General features: G+C 40.1%; 1 protein-coding gene across 1 annotated transcript; it reads left to right on the top strand.

The window, feature by feature from the left end:
• The first annotated feature begins 1,550 nt into the window (after positions 1-1,550).
• On the top strand, positions 1,551-20,986 carry LOC136879313 (uncharacterized). The gene is made up of 4 exons (XM_068229056.1): positions 1,551-1,620; positions 11,181-11,404; positions 18,050-19,827; positions 19,885-20,986. The coding sequence occupies exons 1-4, from the start codon at positions 1,551-1,553 to the stop codon at positions 20,984-20,986; spliced, it is 3,174 nt and encodes a 1,057-aa protein (XP_068085157.1).
• Positions 20,987-21,270: the final 284 nt, after the last annotated feature.

The following is a 21,270-nucleotide window of genomic DNA, read 5'->3' as shown; positions in this document are numbered from 1 at the left end:
AGATATTATGAAATTGTATTCAAGTGTATTCAAGGGAATCGAACCAGGGGCCTCCGGGTAAGAGGCAGGCACGCTACCCCTACACCACAGGGCCGGCGAATTTGTATCATAGACATAAGGTATTTCCTTCCCAAGGCATTAATATAACTGTTTCATGTGTGTTATCAGTTACGGTCTCAGTTATAGCAGTGTGGACAACCACTACATTTCGCCCTATTCACAGCTGTTGTTTGTAGATAGCTCGCCAGAATGTTTGTTTTTAATTGGATCTATTCCCGCGACGAACTATGTTGACACGAGCAGACAGATTTTGAAACCATCAGCCTCATTGTTTACAAATATGACTATGCGAACTTTGAGAAGTTATGCCTTTAGTTACGCTTGGTTTAAATCAGTAGTAGCAAATTTAAAGTAAAACATTTTTAGTTGCCTACGTAGTAGCATCTGACTACTAGTTGAATTCTAAGTGTGATGAACATATTTCATTCATTTTATAACTTTCCTAATTATAGGGTCACCATTAGGAAAAAGTATACAGGTTCTCTCATATAAGGTAAATCCGGGACAGATACCGCCCCGGTAGAGATGCCGCATACACTGTAGCTGGTTTTTCAGTTTCTAAGGAAGAACTACTGTCTGCGAGTGTGACGAAATTTGCTCGTATATTACGCCAATTATAGCCGATATCATGAGGCGAGTACATGTTTCCTCCTGACAAAGTTTTTGCGTGTGTTAATTTATTGTATATTAAGTTGGCTTCAAATGCTTAAATCAGACGTTTTTAGTACAGTAGACGTCAGAAACATAACTGTAGTTGAGAGTAAGCTAATTTTTGGCCATGATAGCCTTGAGGTATGAAAACAGGAGGGTGCGGCGTCTCTCCCTGATAGTTGGCTTTCGGGCTGAGCAGCGGTCGCTGTGCAGGCCAGAGCCATTTCAAGGGTGTTAAGTGCCGTGGGGTTTTATATAACACAGTGAAGAATCCATTGCACATGCACATTTATAGTAAATCGAAATTAAAATATGATTTTAATGTTGTAAATTATCAGATAGATTTTTTCCATTGAATGATTATATTATGTGGATATAATTGTCTTGTAGTACGTTCTAGTGTTCGGTTATATTAAAGTTGAAGAAATTGGCTTAAATTTGATTTTGTCATTAATTATTTTACTCGCGGCATCTCTCCCGAGCAAAGTCGGCATCTATACCGGGATCCAGGGAGAGACGCCGCAGATGCAACAATTCCTTTGTTCACTCCTTTCTCCCATTTACTTTCAATTGCCAATATTTTGTTCATCCCTGATCAAATGTACATGTTTTCAAATTATGCTCGATGAATTTGCAACAATTTTTAAAGCAAATATACCGAGATATAACAAAAGACATAAAAAGTGCGGCAACTCTCCCGGAATTACCCTAAACTCAGACCGAACGCACGGTGTTTGTACTCTGCGCTACGGCAGCTGCCTGAGCCGGACTTATGTCGCGCGCTGCCGCCCTGCTTTAAGCATTTACAGGAACTTATATGAAATCTTACCTTATAAAAGATGCCCGAAGTGTCATCTTTCTTGGGTTATACGGGCGTTCTACCTGTTAACCACATTCTGGATGACGCGAGTGAGTTCTGCCGCTGTAATGTTTCTGATTTCATTCGTAAAGTTTTTGTTCAGTTCCTCCAATGAGTGAGGATTTGTTCTCGGGTTCACTAGGCTAACTGGTGGCAGTCCCGACGGCAGTTAGAATCGTGTACATCATATCTATTGCGCGACGCGTAAACACATACAAACATCACTTAAGTTATTTTTATTATTTGTCCGAAAGGATCATCTAATTCGCAGACAAGGATAAACTTCCACCCGAAACAATCTAAAACATAAAGAACTAAAAAAATAAATAAAACTCTAAGTTAAACACACAAGAACAATTCTAAAACATCCATCAATGTCACAACAAAAAATTCCACAAAAATTCACTTGACACATTAAACAGGTTATATAAATCCTAAAAGAAACTTTTGATAAAAGTACCAGGGCAACGCATGGGGCAATTTTATATCAAGGCACGTTATTTGGCCTGTTTATAATGAATGCTGCGGAGCGGTATGATCCTCTGCTAGAAACCACTACTTGTGCTAATTTTGTGAGTGATTTATTCGGAGACCGTTAAAGATTCGCAGGAAGATCATCCAGCTTTTCCTCTGTTAAAACTGTTCTTGTGCGCGCACGATTTTATTGAACACTGAGTCAGTAGTTTCAAATGTGCTCATGAAGGTGGCACATCACCAGGAAACTGCGTACCCGTTGAGACGACACGTACTTAAAATACCATTTACGTACGAAAATACGGCACGGTGTTGCAGTGATAACTGTCTCATCATGTTAACAGCTGAGATTCAGACTGGCGATTGATGCTTGCCAGGTCGAACACGTGTACGCTGCTTGCAAGGTCAAGAAGTATGAGCGCTCCTCCCGTACTACAGCGTACGTATGCGAGAGTGAAAACGCCGTTTGGACGATCTTAGTATATATGATTCCTTTTTTTCACAATTGGCTTTGCGTCGCACCGACACAGATAGATCATATGACGACGATGGGAGAGGAGAGGCCTAGGAGTTGGAAGGAAGCGGCCGTCGAGTTTGTATGAGAGACCCTGTACTTCATTTTTAAATACAGAACTTACCATCACTGCTTAACAGATTATTAAAAATGCTATGTAATACATCATATCAGCATGGAATATGAAATGTCTTTCACATACAGTACAAAATGCAATTAAGAAGCAAAATGTACGCCATACGATGCTATTGACTGTATAAATGGCTTTTCAAAGTTTATGTCGAACCGCGGATGGCATCTGCCGCTATGTTTGTCAAGAGATGTTTCTTCTATACCTAATGAAGTCCAAAACTACAATAGAACGCCATGTTCATATGTTCTCTTAATAATTATGCATAGAGTAGCTGTTAGCACAGCTATTATGTACAGAAAGTTACATATCACCACTCTGCAGATTAATTAAACGCTTCTTCTTCTTCTTCCTCATCTTCTTTTTCGGCACGAATCGGTCACTTAGGACCATGCAGAATCAGAAATTTGTTGAGATTTCCTCCTTGTCCACTAGTTCATCATTTTATCGAGTGTTGTAATTTCTGTTTCTCGGACCAAGTACGTTGTGTTGGTTTCTTCTCGTTTTCCTCAAATCCCCTTGTGTGAACAAGTTTCCTGATGATATTTCTATCGTGCAGATTTGATGAGCCTAATTCGGTGAGGTCTTTCTCTACTTTCTTGTACCATTTTGATCTCGTACGTTGCAAAAATGTGTATTTGATAAGTATGTCTGATGTTATTCATTCTTTCTAAGTGGCTTATAAATTGAACTCGTCAAAGTCTCATTGTATCAGTAAGTTTATATATTTTTAAAAATATTTCCGAATCGGGTTTGGGGTAATGTATTTCATTTTTAATTCTTGGTCCTAAGGCTTTTCTCGTGATTTTCCTTTCTTGAATCTCTAATTGTTCCATTAAATTTTCATTATGTAAATTGAGCGTTTCTGAACGATAAAAAACTTGCGGTTTCATCACTGTTAAGTAATGACGAATTTTACTGTTCCACGGCAAGCGTTTTTCGTTATAAACATTCTTTGTGTGTTGAAAAGAAATTTCCATTTGCTGAATTATTGAAGCTACTGATTTATTTCCATTGCCATTTTCAGTGGTACTTAAACTGATAAGTAAGTCTGTTTTATTCCTTCATTTTTAAATGTCTTATAAACTCAATTCGCCGAAGTCTCATTGTATCAGTAAGTTTGGATAGTTTTATTTCCGAGTGGGGTTTTATTCATGTCAATGGTAAGTTTATTTATATAATTATTCATTTAATTAATTATAAAACAATGATTTCATTTCTAATTTGTACCGGATCCTTGGCTGAATTTTCAGCATACTGGACTTCGGTTTAGAAGACCTGGGTTCGATTCCAAATCAGTCTGGGAATTATAACTGCGTTTGGATAATTCCTCTGAGTTGTCGACTGGGTGTTTGTGTTCTTCTCAGTACACTTCTTTTAATCTACATACAGCACACCACACTACTGGTCACCACAGGAACACGCAGTACATCCCTCACCATAGAGTTTGGCGACGGGAAGGCCATCCGGCTATAAAACTTGGCCACATCCACATCAAGTGCAAGGCCTAATAAACTGAGAAGAAAAAGGCTATAATTTATATTTCATAGTTTTCAATAATCCTAGTAAAACTGAATACATGTTACACTTCTGTGTTACGACCTGAGATGAATACGCGGCACGGATGGTGTAGTTACAACTATCGGTGATGGTGGTGATTATTGTTTTAAGAGGAAGTACAACTGGGCAGCCATTCTCTTAACACGAATCTAAAGACAATTGGAAGTGGTACGACACTTAGAAAAATGAAGATATCGGTAAAAGGAAGACGACAACTCTTTATATGTCCCCCTTAACCTTCACCCGCTCGCGCGGACGGCAGACTGCCCGCATTACAGAGCTATACTCACCCCTGCTGTAGCAGCACGAGCGGGCATTCAGGTTCATTACGATAGGCCTAACCTTCATCCGCTCGCGCAGTCGGCAGACTGCCCGCATTACAGAGCTAGACTCACCGGTATACGCTGTAGCAGCACGAGTGGGCATTCAGGTTCATTACGATAGGCCTAACCTTCATCCGCTTGCGCAGTCGGCAAACTGTCCGCAATACAGAGCTAGATTCACCAGTATGCTGTAGCAGCACGAGTGGGCGATCAGGTTCATTACGATAGCCCTAACCTTCATCCGCTCGCGCAGTCGGCAGATTGGCCGCATTTTTGTATAATGTCGCATATTTGACGCCGGAGGGTTGAGAAATCCTGGGAGAGACATGTATTCCTTAGTTAGTCATCTAGTCGCTAGTACGAGTTCGATTTTGGATCGTCCACCAATCCCTACCATCTCAGTACAGTCCGAAAGCTGACGGTGACGGCCAAGCTCTCGTCTTGCAAGGGGAAGCGACAATTATTTTTCCATCCCTCAATCGTAGCCGTGTTGAAACACCGGATACCGTGAGATCTCCGAAGTTAAGCAACATTGGGCGTGGTCAGAAGTTGGATGGGTTGCCACGCGCTGTTGGTGGGGGTAAGGGAATGGAGGAGCGGGAAGTAACTGGCCACCTTACCGCACGTAAACTCCGGCTCAGGGACACCTCTGCGGAGGTTCAGACCTGCCTTCGGGCAGAATAACCCTTACCTGCCTAGTATTTCGGAATTATATTCATCATTCGGTAAACTAGTGTGGTGTAAAGCCTTCTCCGTTAATATTTTCGTTAAAATATAGCTCCTTCATTTCTATTTTGCGAGAAAATTATATGGATGAGTTTACCGGCCTAGTTAACAAGCGATTCTGAAGATAATATTCGAATTCTGGAGGAACTGGGGAAGAAAGAAGAGGAAGTAACAGTTCTAGATTTTGTTATTATTTTAAAAGAAAACATGTAAATACATATACTTAAACCTCTTTCTTATTTTATATATGTTTTTCTATAAAAACCTATTTTCTTCTTGGCGGGGTGGGGGTGGGTGGGGGGGGGGGGTGAAATAGTGATGAAACATGAAATGAAATATCGTATGGCTTTTAGTGCCGGGAGTGTCCGAGGACAAGTTCGGCTCATCAGGCGCAGGTATTTTGATTTGACTCCTGTAGGCAACCTACGCGTCTTGATGAGGATGCAATGATGATGAAGACGACATATATTCCCAGCCCCCGTGCCAGCGAAATTAACCAATGATGGCTAAAATGCCTGGGACCCCTGTGACCTAAGGCCAGCACGCTAACCATTTAGCCATGGAACCGGATGTAAAGAAAAATAAACTCAAAGGAATGAAAATGTGTTATTTTAAAAACCAAAAAATAAGGAGAAATAAATTGAATTGGAAGATTTCTACGATGTACGTAATAAATATTCTGTGAATCAGTTAACAAATATTATTTGTCAAAATTGTGCTTGTGACGTTTTGGCATAATTTCAGTACTGATTATTTTGAAGTGGTGCGGGTGAAGTGGAGAAAATTTAATGAAAATGATCAAGCGTTATGGGTGGCCCAGGTGCCGTACGCGCGAGCGTGAACGTGATGCTGGACCGTGCGAGCGGATGAAGGTTAAGCAAAGAGTCCGTGTATATATGGTCCTTTCCTTTCAATTCTGTGAATTCAAATTCTAACATAAATCGGATTTATTTTTTCCATTATGATCCTTCCACTACAGAACACCATTTAGTAAATCAAGTTCCTGTCATTTTATTTCAGTATCCTTTTGCTATATTTGGAAGTAGTGTATTTATTGTCTTATTTATTGTTAACATCACTTCATTCGCCTTTCCTGTGTAATAAGAACTGTTTTCCAGTCAAGAGGTAGGCTATCCTGCCGGTCTCCCAGGATCAGGTTTAAGGCCTCGATGATGGCATTATTTTTATATTTGTGCACTTTTATTAACATTTCTTATTTAATCTTGTAGGAATTCACCAATAAGGCGCCAGGAGAGTTGGCCGTGCGGTTATGGGCGCGCAGCTGTGAGCTTGCACCCGGGAGATAGTGGGTTCGGACTCAGCTGTCAGTAGCCCTGAAGATGGTTTTCCGTGGTTTCCCATGTTCATACCAGGCAAATGCTGGGGCTGTACCGACGCTTCATTCCCACTCCTAGGCCTTTCCTGCCCCATCGTCACCGTAAGGCCTATCTGTGTCGGTGCGACGTGAAGAAAATTGTAAAATCTAATAAGGCACAGTAAATATAACTCAAGCTCTGGATTCTCTCCACAAATAAATTATCGGCAAAATTTGCAGCTCTAGTATAATTCCTATGATAATATGCCCCTTTCTTCCGGTCGTACTTGTACTCGGGGACTTATGCCTATTGCTCACGGTAAAATGTTTCGTAAAATTTGTTGTACAAATAATTTTATAAAAATTTGGTGAAAACAAGTTGTGTTGCTCACGGTAAAATTATTTTGTAAAATCCGTGGAAACATCAGGATGGCCATCTATGAACTTACTTCTGAACTAAGATGTGTATGTGCTGCCATCTATCGATAAACTTTTAAACGAAGAATCAGCTGTTTAACTACAGTGTGTTTGAGAGTATGGCTCCAACAAACAAAGCAAAACTTGCTGCTTTAGCTGCAATTATATGCTGTACAGTGGTAAAAAGAAGAAACATGCTGAACTCGGGATTGGATCAAAAGAAGAGAAGAAGGTAGAGGATTGCTGTCCTTGGTCGAAAATTAGTTGAGGTTAGAAGACCAGCATTCATATAGGAATTCGGCGATTGTGTTTTCTGCCTCTCTTCTTGCATTTCTGCTGTGGTAGAGTGGCGTTTTAACTTCGTACAAACAAGGATATTTCCGGTATTCGTCAGAAAAACACTAACAGCTTCCTTAGTCCACCCGGATCCTGCCATTTTAGAAAGGAGTGTTTGTTTACAATCGAGCTTCACAATCTTCTCACGACGTAGCGCCAGCATCGTCGTGATGTCAACTTCGCTGATTGGTTCGTTTCGTAAAATTAATTTTACGGAATAGAACATGTCCTATTTTATGAAAAGTTTTATCAAAGGTTTTATAAAACTTGAATTTGACCGTGAGCAACAGACATTTTATAAAATTAAATTATTGTGCAATAAATTTGACAGAAAATTTTACCGTGAGCAACAGGCATTAAGAATTTCAGCCGATCACATTTTTTTGTGAAACTGTATAACAGTACGCAATATATATTAATATTACAAACGAACAACAAAACAAATTCTTGAAAAATCCAGCCGTTAGGAATTTGGCCTGCCCAGATGACTGCTGCCCAGCCAGATGGCCTGCAGATATGTTAAACCTAAGTGGACAGCGTGACAACATTCTCAGCCATATTACATTATTTTCAACTCCCTCAGGTGATTTAACGAGGCTTTGTGAACTGCATTACAGACCCCAATCCAGAATTAAAATCTCTGAACTCACCGGGAATCAAACCTATGGCTTCAAGTTCAAAACAGACACACTACTCGTCGGGACTGGAATTCCAAAAAAACTCACTCATAATATAGAATACAGTATTACTATTTATCACCTTCACCACTTCATAAGCTTCACTAAAGTAGAGACTGTAGTTTCACTTGTTATGGAAAGCTATTTAAAATCCAACGATTGTGACAGTAATATACTGGTAGATTCTTTTGCGGTTCTCACGAAATGAGTAAAAGTGATACATAATGAATCTTCCACCTTTCACCACTTCCGAGTTACAGACCGCGTTTGAAACCAATTTGTTTTTCTTGACAGCTCAAGTGCAATAACCCAAATTTATAGACCGATATGACTGAATAACATTTCATATAAGTTATCAACGATCGCACATCCCACGAACAACAGGACAAACATTTTTCGCGGTGGGAACTAAACCACATATTCATTAATAAATGCGTTAAATATGTATTACAATATATATATATATATTTGCTAGTTACTTTACGTCGCACCGACACAGATAGGTCTTATGGCGACGATGGGACAGGGAAAGGCTAGGAGTGGGAAGGAAGCGACCGTGGCCTTAATTAAGGTACAGCCCCATCATTTGCCTGGTGTGAAAATGGGAAACCACGGAAAACCATTTTCAGGGCTGCCGACAGTGGGGTTCGAACCTACTACCTCCCGAATACTGGATACTGGCCGCACTTGAACGACTGCAGCTATCGAGCTCGGTTACAATAATACAAATACGAGTCGGAGCTCCTTGGAACCTCAAACAAAATCAAATGCAAATACCCGAATTTCATAGGCACCGTCAATGCTAATTCTCTTCTTAAAACTGGAAAGTTAAAACACCTTACAGACACTCTCAGAAATCATCGAATTATCATAGCAGCACTTCAGGAGACCAGATATATAGATGAAAGCAACTTCGACTCTGAAGGTTTCAGGATATACAAGGGAAAAAGTTGGTCAAAAAGTCATTGAAAACATGCCACACGTAGGAACTGGCTTCATAATAAATAAGAACGCCCTGGATTCCATAGTCCAGTTAGAGTCTCAGTCTGAAAAACTTTGGTTTTCAAATCTACCAATAGAATATATACTATCGTGAATACCCATGCCCACATAAATGAGGACAACAGAAAGAACAAGGAGAAAGTGAAACGCTTTTGGGATCAGTTGGTCGATGTCTTCCAAAGGGTACTTGAAAAACACACCATACTAATGCGAGACTTCAACGCCCAGGAGAGAAAGTATCAATATGTAGTTGGGAAATACCCAGCGCATAACAGGACCAATCAAAATTGTGTCAGACTTATAGTGTTGTGCCAAGCTCGTGGTATGATAGTGAAATCCACAGCTTTTGAAAAGCTCCCTAGAAGACAAAAAAAGAAAAGATGTGGATCTCACCAAACCCTAACTTGGGTGAATTTCAACAGGACCCTGTGGTTATTAGACGGAAGTTCGATAGGGAAATATAAAATGTCAGAGCTCTCAGGGGAGCTAATTGAGACTCTGACTATTACCTGTCGAAGATAAAGATCAAAATCATCCCCAGAAGGAGAGACAAGGTCCTTAAACACACAAGTAAACTATATGAGCCGGAGAAAATCTTAAATTCAAAAGAATACCTACCATCTTGCGACAAAGGATATACACAAACAACATTGGGATCAAATGAACGGAACTTATTATCAAAAGCCGAACAATTAGCTCCTGTAACAAAAGTCAAAAAACATGCTTGGTGGTCAGAATAATGTGATAAGCTATTGAAACAAAGGAAAGAAGCATGGCACAAATTACAGTCGCAAAGAACGGAAAGCAATGGACAAAAAATCTTGAATATCAGAAAGATGGTCAATAAAAATATCAAAAAGTTAAAAAAACCTACGAAATTCAGATGCTTATTCACATTGATGACGACTTTAGTGATACAAGACAAGAAGTTTGTACAAAATCTTTAAATAGACAACAACGAAGTACAAGCCACCGACTCTACAGTTACGGGACAAGAACAGAAATATTCTACATCACATAACAATATGGATAACTGCAGGATACTAACCGACTACTTTGAAAATATCCTCAGCTATGAAACGCCAGTCGAAAAACTGACATTTAACGTCCCAACAAATACCAATCCTGACTCACAGCCGTCAACTTCGAGGAACTAGAAAATATGATTTCGAGCCTTAAAAACAACAAAGCATCGGGAGAAAACCAGATCACAGCCGAACTTTGAAAGAATGCCAACAAGGAAGCAGTGGAAAGTGTTTGAAGAAATCTGGTCAAAGAAAGGATTCCAGAGGAATGAAAGATGGCCTTTATCCACCCAATCCACAAGAAGGGGGATAAAATAAACCCCAAATTATAGGGGAATATCACTTTTGGATGTTAAATGTACGATATTCTCAAAGGCCTTACTTAATAGAACAGAACCACATATACATCGTCGCTCGACCGGTAAAAGGTTGTATTCCACAAAGCTCTTCCTATCAATTATTCTCCTTAAAACTGGTCACGCATCCCAGCCACGTATGGATATGCAGTCCATCAGAACAAATTTTGTTGTGTTCATTTTCCTATGCCCATGTGTAAAGGAAAATGAACCTTACAGTACCGCACTGTAGGAATGTACGTTTGCATTACGTATTTACGCACTCCTAGTATACAATGCATGTAAGGTTCATTTTCGTTTAATCGTCGAGATAGGAAAACGAACACAACGGACATTGTTCTGATGGACTGCGTATCCGTATGTGGCTGGGAGGCGTGACCAGTCTTAAGGATAATAATGGATAGGAAGAGTATTATGGGATACAACGTTTTACCGGTGAAGCGACGATATTATCAATTGGAGAACATCAAGCGGGATTCTGAAAGAGGAGATCCTGTCCGGAACAATTCTTGAAACTTAAAAATCTTATAGCATACCAGAAATCTAGAGTTAAAGCATACGCCATCACCTTTATTGACTTCCAAAAGGCGCTTGACTCACTAGATCGGGAAAATCTCCTTTCTGTACTCAAATAATTTGGTCTGGACAACAAAACAACAAACCTCATTAGGGAAACTCTCACTAATACATTTTCCAAGGTCAAATTCATCGGAAAATTGTCGGCTCCTTTTGAGATCAAAACTGGCGTCCGACAGGTGACGAACTGTCCCCCATACTGTTCAATTGTGCCTTGGAGAAGGTCGTCAGAGAATGGGATAAGACAAGCAGTGGTGGAATTCGACTGGGATCGGTAAACAAGGGTATCGAGATGAAATGTTTAGCTTTCGCAGACGACATGGCCTTACTAGCTGAGACGTGGGAGGAAGCCAAGGAGCAGTCCAACGAACTGCTGAAGCAAGCGGAGAAGATAGGTCTCAATGTCGCCTTTTGGAAAGACCAAAATAATAACCAATATTAAGAATCCTCCAAAATTTTTGAAAGTGGGGGAACAAAAATTAGAGGTCGTGAGGGATTTCAAAAACCTTGCTGAATGTGCCAGTTGGAATGGTTCTGAGAAGAAAGCAACGGAATCTCGACGAACTAAAATAGTAACAGCCTTCCAGATTACGAAAGACACCTATAACTAAAAATCCCTCTCCTGTAATTCCAAGATCAGACATTATAACACAGTAGTCAAACCTGAAGTGCAGAAACACTGTCTATAAAACATATGGTTCAATGGAAATGTTGGAGATAAAGGAAAGGAAAATACTACGAAAAATTCTAGGCCGCAAGTTCCATAATAACGAATTTTCACACATCAGCAATGAAACACTGTATAGGAAAACAGATAGGATTGCCGACACAACAAGGAAACGGATAATTGACGTCTATGACCACATCCTAACAATAGACCCGAAAATGATAACTAAAAGAATCTTCGACCAAGCCGAACTGGTTTAAGGAAACTAAGAATGACCTACGAGTGTTTCAAATTACAGAATATATTGTTGTAGATGGATTCGCGAAGAAAATAATCAAAGAGAAAATAAAAATATTTCAGGACAGGGTGAAGCCCAAACGACTATACAGAATTTCTGAAGAAGGGAGGATGACAAGATCTGAAAGGAAGAAATAATACTGGAAGGACAGGAAAACACGACTCACCAAACATTTAATTAATGTTACAAGAGGTATGATGGCACATCCATTTAGCTGTAAAATGAAAGTAGTAACGGAAAAGTTGATAATGATGAATTAACATTTTGTCGATGTGCCCCGGGAGGAATATGAACGGAGTACTTTCAAGATCTTCCTAGAAATATGATGAACTTCTTCAAAAGGATGCAATTTGATATGATAATTTATTTTAAGCAACTCGCACGTATGCCAAGTTACTTGCAATGTTATCTGTAATAATCTGAGATTTCGGAAAACGAGAAACCTATGCTGAACTCTGAGGCCAGAGGAGATGCATTTCCTGATGATTTTATACACAGAAGTTCTGAGGAAGTTGTCCCACAATATGCATGTACAGAAATAGGTGAACTTCTTGAATCCTACGAGTTAGAGCTGAAGAGACATAATTTACCGAGTGTAAAACTATATTGTAGGTGCACAACTCAGGAACGTACGCCTTGAATATGGTACAAGGATCAACAGGTCCAACATTAACAGATAGAAAGCTAATGAATGAAAACTACTGGATGTTTTGGAATCCTTGATAAAATTCAAACATGTATATTTAAAACGAATTGATTTTAGATGGAGTAGAGAGAAGGAGTATAATGCTTTTTACTGGACTGTGCTCCATATTATCGGAGAAAAGTGAGGACAAAGCTACTCCAGTAGCGTCTGTCGGAAGAGCAGCTACACTTTTACCGGAGGAAAAACGGCTGTTTTCTGAATTCCATTCAATTTCTGTTAAATCCTGCAATAACGAGAGGATCACATTCTCTGATTGTTGCAAGCTGTTTGAATAATTTCATTGCAGTGAATCTCATCCGGAAGAAGTGCACTCTGAATTCTGAGACAAAATTTTTAACATGGCTTCTAGATAAAGAAAATGGCAATCAGAGGGAAATTGCAAGGGATACGAAGTTTACAATTCGCTTAGCGTTCTCAATGACGAATTAACTTTAGAATATATTTTCGACACGGTTTGTCTTTATTTTCCCAAATCCGTCTTCAATAAGTATTTCATGAGTGAGGTCGTCTAGCGCACTATCTGTTGCATCACCAATATAAGAAATTAAAAGAAAAATTATGCCCGCGTGATTTTCGGATTGTGAATGCCATGATATAATTAAGCAGAACTTAGCTAGGATGGAATGTGAACGTATGTTCGCATATTTGGTTCGCATATTCAAAGGAATTTTTTTATTTTTTAGTTTTTGCTTTACGTCGCACCGACACAGATAGGTCTTAGGCGACGATGGGATAGGAAAGGGCTAGGAGAGTGGGGAGGAACCGGCCGTGGCCTTAATTAAGGTACATCCCCAGCATTCGCCTAGTGTGAAAAAGGGAAACTACGGAAAACCATCTTCAGGGTTGCGACAGTAGGGTTCGAACCCACTATCTTCCGGATGCAAGCTCATAGCTGCGCGCCCCTAACCTCACGGCTAACTCGCCCGGTAAAAGTAATTAAGACGGAAAGTATGTCTATTATAGGAACACGTGTTACCTATATTAAGGCGTTTTCGTGCTTCCTTTGCAACTTCATTTATTCATCGTAAAACACCTAGCGCACAAATATTCTACACGGGATTTCTAGTTAATCATATACGACGAACCTTTTATTCTAAAGAAAGAAAGAAAGAAAGAAAGAATAAAAGAATAAAATGACAATATCAGTAGAGCTGTGAAAACCCGTGACACATGTTACCAGAAATTGAAGTGATGAAAATTTCAGAAATTTTTTCTGTTTATTAACCCTTTTACCGTTACATTTCTTACAACAAAAGAACCAATAACTGCGTAGCAATGTTAAAAATCTTAAAAAGCGTTTATTTATGTATTTTAAATATAAAGCGTGTAACATAAAACTTACGAAAACAATCCACTTATTGTCATCGTAGTCCAACCTGTGGTCCTCGGTTCATTCATCGTCACTAATATCCCATCACTCTCGTACAAATATATGATCGTCGTCGTTGTTAATTTCTACTGATAGGCGTAAGTTTCAACCCTTGAAAAAAAATTACGTCCACGTGAACTTCGGATTGTGAATGCCATAATAGGCCTATAATTAAGCAGAACTTAGCTAGGATGGAATGTGAACGTATGTTCGCATATGTGGTTCGCATATTCAAAGGATTTTTTTATTTTTTACATTTTGCTTTACGTCGCACCCTTGAGAGGAATATAAAGGAATACATGTCGTGGCGTTGGAAGTTTGGCCTCGTATATGAGCGTCTAAAGATTATTGAAACTGTTTCTGTACGAAACACATCGCACAAAAATGAGATATTTTGTTCAAGGTTTAAAGTTCATAGTTATATGATCACTGTATTCGCAAGCCAATAATTGTAGGTTTAATTATTATTAAAATAAATTATCGTATTTTAAATGCATATGAATCTGTGGTCGGACAGAATAGCAGACTTCATAGCCTGAGCCCCGCCATGTAAAATAAGATATTTAATACATAAATGAACATACCTGAATCCAAGAACTTCCGAAACACCGAGCAAGTTAACTAAGTGGTATGAGTCATATAACTGCAAGCTTACATTCGAGAGGTAGTAGGTTTGAGCACCTCCGGGACCTATCACGTTCACGGACAACTCCTATTCTGCTCCTCCACTTCATCGTAAGGACGGTCACATCATAGCTCTCAAGGATTCATATTAAATCCGACCATCAGGTTCGAGCACCATAGTGGTCAGCCGGAGGAGGTTAATCTAGAAAAGATTAACAAATACAAACCCACTATCCCTTACTACAAATCTAAATACCACCTTGAGGAAATTGAAATAATAGGGATAATGGTCGGAGCTCGCGGTACCATACCTCGTCACTTCGTCGCCACATGGAAGCGCTTCCAACTCCCAATGAAGCTCATCCCCGAAATCGTGACCCTCGTCCTCCGAGGCTCCATCAAGATCCTGAGGCACCACCTCTACATCTAATTTTGAATTGTCTTTAATTAATAGATATTTACAGAAAATTGATATGTTTTACCTTGTTTTTAGCGGCAGCCTGTAAATACAGGAGGTCTTTCCAAATTAAATGGAAATTTCATATGGCGGAATTCCTAATCTTGCCTCAAGTTGAAATGAAGAACCGTAGGAAATCATTTCTAGAATTACCAGGGCCTCTTATCAGGAGCGGAGTTTAATCGTATGGTTAACCTCCGTATATAAGTTTACTCATCAATTATCATTAATCATTTTATTTGACACTCGTATTGAACCTAATTTCACGACTGTCTGTCTGCTGACAGAATCAAATGCTTCCTGTAGATCAAATCAAATCAAAATCACTTTATATTCAAATGAGGTATCTACCTCGGTAGCAAATTATACACATAAGTACATAATTATCAGGTACTTTGTTTCAAATTAAAAAGAAAATGCATTTTCCTAAAATTCAGTATTATACAATTTACACTAACAATTTATCGATTAAAAAAGCTCATTCTTAATTAAATGAATTATTTACAAAATTCTACTTGCACGCATAATCAGCTCATATACAGTATGTGGAATCACTTCAAGTAACACAATACAACTGCTATAATATTTAAATTTACAATGAATTTTTAACCCATTTTGGTACCTAACATCCATAAAGACTTGCTGCGTCTTATCGAAAGCCCCGTTTGCCACCGCTTTTCAGAGCTCCTGAAGGGCCCTCACAGCTACCATAGTGGTCCCAGGGCCCTCGATGTCGCCACTACCGGCAGTCCCCTACTTCTACCGTCCAATTTCTATAGACAAGGGGATAAGAATTAATTTATTCACAAAAATCTTCATTTACAATAACCTGCAAAGGTCGAATGCCCTCTAACATTTATTTTCTCTCTTGCTGTTTATTCTTTTCTTGAATATCTGTACAGATGTTGGTAAACGATCAAACACTTCCCCTGCTAAAGTGTTCTTCTCCTTCACGTCCTTCCCAATGAATTTAAATTTACACCAGTCGCTTCTGCTAAAATCCCCTCTGATTTTATACTTGTGGCCAGCTACATAATTCATTTCCAACTGAAGCCCCTCACGGATATCGATAACTGTAATATATGACTTACCAACATTTCTCGCTAATGCCGAGGTTATTGTTTTATTAAGAAACATATTATCTGTAGTTCTCATGCCTTCCATTGTACCATCATTCCAATATCTACGGATATTAAAAAAACCAAACCCCATGGCACTACAGCTCTTGAAGGGCCTTGGCCTACCAAGCGACCGCTGCTCAGCCCGAAGGCCTGCAGATTACGAGATGTCGTGTGGTCAGCACGATGAATCTTCTCGGCCGTTATTCTTGGCTTTCTAGACCGGGGCCGCTATCTCACCGTCAGATAGCTCCTCAGTTCTAATCACGTAGGCTGAGTGGACCTGGAACCAGCCCTCAGGTTCAGGTAAAAATCCCTGACCTGGCCGGGAATCGAACCCGGGGCCTGCGGGTAAGAGGCAGGCACGCTACCCCTACACCACGGGGCCGGCATCTACGGATATTGCTACTGTCAAAAATCGTGTTAAATATTTTTGTGAAGTGTCGGTTACAGTATTACCCAGCTCTTCACATAGTAGCACACCAGAGCACAGTCTCTCTAGGTTGTGAGGTGGCTGTTCCAATGGGGATTATAGTGTTAAAGTCTCTTGCTAGAATGATAAGGACATAATGTGGCTTATAGGAATAATTTTATTGTTCTGGTAGATATTTTAAATGAATCGATATGCTTTATCTATTTTCTGGCACTTAATTTCATTGTCTTAATTTCTCCTGAGTTATTTCATCGATGTATTTTACATTGCGTGACCGTTTTATTTATCAATTTATTATTATTATTATTGTTATTATTATTATTAATTTTTAAACGATGCTAGAACAAACAAACAAACAAAGAGACAAACAAACAAACAAACAAACAAACAAACAAACAAATAAATAAATGAACATGTAAAAGTATACCGGCATAAAGACAGAAGTGATTTCTAAGATATTTAACTGACATGGAAATGTTTAATAGTAAAATTAAATTAGCACTTTCATAATTAACAGACAAGATAAAACTTTATTTATAGAGAGTTTTATCCCCAAGTTAAGCTCGGAAGAATTCTGTGGAACACATGGGGATTTTCCACAACTGTTCTCTAACTGGAAGGAAAGGGGGCGTGTGTTTTCATGTTCTATCCTGCCTATAAGCAATGTGTGAATAATAGGAATCCGAGAATTGTTCATTTTTTCTTTTTTCCGAAAAAAATCAAGAAATTTATTTTGAAAAGCTAAGGTTTTTAAATCTGTGCACCGGGAACTCGAAAGTGAAACCCGAGAGGCCAGAAGTTATGAAACATTCGAACAATATGAATTTAGAAGAAGATTAAAAGTTAGCAATTTCGTGGATGCGTATAATTCAAAAATTACGTGAATTCGGGAAAGAACATGAACACACAGCCTCCTCCCTACACCTCCAGTCACGTCCACCTCAGTTACATAACAATCGTTGAAAATTCCCATCTGTTCCAAAGACTCCTTTGGGGTTCGTTTGAGACTGGGCTGTGGTCATACAATTAAAGGGTAGGGATAGAGGTCAGCTTCGTAATCGATTTCAGCTCGAGTATAGGTACAATGCTTGAGTCGTCTAACAGGACACTGTTTCTCAGATATAGTGCCCCATAATAATAATAATAATAATAATAATAATAATAATAATAATAATAATAATAATAATAATAATAATAATAATAATAATAATATCAATGAAGAGTTGAAAATGTATTTGCTGTATATTGTTAGTTATGTTATGTAATAATAAAACTTCACCTTCACCTTTCCTTACTTACTTTACTTGCCTACTCATATTTTGATTTGATCATACCAACTTTTCCATTAATGAATGTCTTTCTCTGTTTACTTTTAGCTTCTCTTGCTCGCGGCATGTGTCCTAAGCACCACAGCGCAGCATTATGATTCAGAACGAGAAGACCATTATGATGTTACTGATGAAGACACTGATCAACCCGATAGCTCCAGAAAGGCCGTGGACTACAGCCAATACTACAGCCAACCAACTACTCTTGTTGGCAATACTCAGCCGGCTGCGAATATTGAGAGCAGTGGTTTTGTCAGTCCTATTGACTTCTCCGCTCTCCTAGCCACAGCACAACTGGGTGAAGGTGGTTCTGCGGTAGCAGCAAGTTCCGCCCGTCTGCAGGACTTCTTCAGGACTGCCAACTCTGAACAAGCCCCTTTCGCTTTACCATTGACTTCAGGAGCGTTTCAAGTAGAGCAGCTAACCCAAAGTGCTACTCAGAATAATGGTACAGGATTTACCAGTCCTGAAGTAAAATTTCAGTCTCTATTCGATGCTTCGGGATCAGCATCAGAAGTAGGATTCCGACCGCAAGACTTCCTGGCCCCAGCTAAGGCAAATGTTGAAAGTGAAGCTCAGCAATCATCACACTCACCAGGATTTGAGTTTTCTTCACCATCGTTTGCTAAACTGCACAAGGATTACAATACTGATCCTGCACCAAGTTACGCTGAAGCTATTGCACGAGCAGCAACAGAAAAGCCACAGGCTGATATAAGACCAGTCAAGTCCTCTTATCAAGCTTCTCCAAATACAGATGAAGGAAGAGCTCCGGTGGGCCTACAACCTTCCAAGGCTAATTATTACAGCCCTGCCTCTACAGAAATAAATCAAGGAAAGAGTGTAAACCAGGGGTATCAATCAAAGGTCCCCGTTGATATCTACGGTGATAAGACATCGTCTTACCGAGCCGCTCCATCAGATCCGCATTCAGGGAAGTCAAGCTACCCTGGTACTGGTCCTGTCACCTTTAACGGTAAATACGCAACAAAACAAGTAGCTGCCAGCGCTCCTAAGATCAGTCCGGAATACTTCGCTCTTTCCGGTAATCAAGGATCGTCTCAGTACACCAGAACGCCAGCTGTAGCTCCAGTCCCCACCAAAGACGTGTATAGAACTCAATACCGCCCTCTACCTAGTGAAGAAGATGCCAGAGTGGCATCACCTCAACAGAGTGACGACAAAGAATCTGCTAACGGCCCAAAAGGCAAGAAGTGTAAGAAAGTGGAGAAAAATATATCCGCTGATGATATAGTGAAGGGAAGATTTAAACGGCAAGCTATGACATGTTACGTATGTGAAGATCCTAAAACCGGAGGAAATTACGAGGAATGTTCTTATACAACGGAGCCAAAATCTAAGAAATATTTTGTTGGGCACGCTACGTCCTACAGTACAGACAAGGGCACAAAACCCACAACTACTTATCGGTATAAAAGATATCTCGGTGACGATCCCTTTGGAGATGAGTATGACAGCTATTATAGTGCTGATTCCAGTTCAGGTTACCCTTATCTGTTTGGAGCAAGTAATGACAAAGAGAACTACAGATTTACTCCCGAGGATTTCGAGAGTGCTGGAACTGAGTATGATCCCGAAAAATACGCTTCAGCGGCCGCAACTACAGCAGGTAAACATTGTAAGAAAGTACAGAAAGATTCCATGACATGCTTTCACTGCACAGACCCCAAGACAGGAGGATCATATGAGCAATGTTCTTACGAATCACAGCCTAAGGCTAACAATTACTTTGTCGCAAGGGAATCATCTTACAACTCTAAAGACAAACCATCAGGATCAGGTTCAGGATCAGGATACTCGGAAAGGTACCGTAGAACTCCATCACTCTCACGCCATATCAGAGAAGAACCCGATTCGCACAGAAGCAAGTATGCACCAACTGCTGATCCTAACATACCTAAAGCCCTTGAATTTGCCGAAAGCGCTCAGAAGCAAGTACTCGCTAAGACAGGCGGACAAGGGTTGGATCCTTATCTGTATGGCTCTCCAGAACCCTATGATCCCAAAGAAGACAAAAAAGCATCTGCATCTGATAAAGTGGATTCATTTTACGCCCCCTATAAGAGCTACGAAGAGTATTTTCATCACCTATTTCCCGAACTTGACGCCGCGGGGAGTAAGGGTAGCGCGAGCAGCGACGTAGAATCCTACGCCAGTGGAAGTGGTGGACAGTACAGCCCTTCGGAGAAGAGTGAAGCAAAGGCGCAGCCGGGTTATGACTACAAAGCCTCTCTACCCGAGTACTTCACGGATAACGAGAAGAAGAAAGACCTGGACGCCGTTCTAGGAGAATTCACTCAGAAAGACAGATCTAACTGCAAGAAGGTGACAAAGGACAAAATGACCTGCTACCAGTGCATAGACAAGAAGGGTATGCAACACGAAGAATGCATGTTTGTAGCAGCATCGGAGCCTAAATCTCAACACCTGGCCTACCACGAGATGAAGGAGTTCAGGTTAGTCCCTAAAGTGAATGAGAAACATCCCGCCGCATCATCCAATATCCCTGCCGTAGCTCCCGCCAAAGACTCGACAGTTTCTTCCTCTGACGAAAAGAGCCAGACTTTGAAGGATGGTTCCGACGACATTGGCACTTCTGACGTGACGACGGGAAAGAACAAACGTAAGACGTTCTTCAAAAAAGTTACCACTACTACTACGACTTCTGCCCCAGTGACGAGGAGGAAGGTAGAGAAGTCTAAGAAGCCAGTTAAGGCGAAGGAAGTTGTTGACTTGGAGCCCGTAGTTGCAGCCAGTTCAACAAACGAGCAGAGGGTTGAGAAACAGCAGGAAGAAAACCCTCCACCAGAACTCTCCGAACAGGATCGCAGCCCAGACGGACTATACAGCGCGGAGACCAAGACTCGATTTGACCCCGTACTGAAAATAACCCTCCCTGAGTACATGCTGTCACGCTCGGAACATGAAGCTATCTTCGATGAGGTCATGGCTTCAGGACGCTAAACGTTGACTACAGTGACTAAAGACATGACTTAGAAACATTAGAAGGACTGTAAATATAAACACTTTACTCATTATCACCATCCTACTACCTAATTATATCTTGAGTTATGTTCTGTATAGAATTTAATATTTATCACTTGTTAATTTGAGCACTTTATGTAACCAGTAAATTGCTTCTCATGGAACTTCATTGCTTTAGTGTCACCTTGGAGCAAACTTCAAGGAATTTCTTTTTGAAACGAACCCATTCACGAAGACTGTAAACTTAACCTTACGTTGGTCGC

This window comes from Anabrus simplex, chromosome 8, assembly GCF_040414725.1.
Source record: "Anabrus simplex isolate iqAnaSimp1 chromosome 8, ASM4041472v1, whole genome shotgun sequence".
NCBI lineage: Eukaryota > Metazoa > Arthropoda > Insecta > Orthoptera > Tettigoniidae > Anabrus > Anabrus simplex.
The sequence above is the reverse complement of the archived record's forward strand: the minus strand, read 5'-3'. Positions and strand labels throughout refer to the sequence as shown.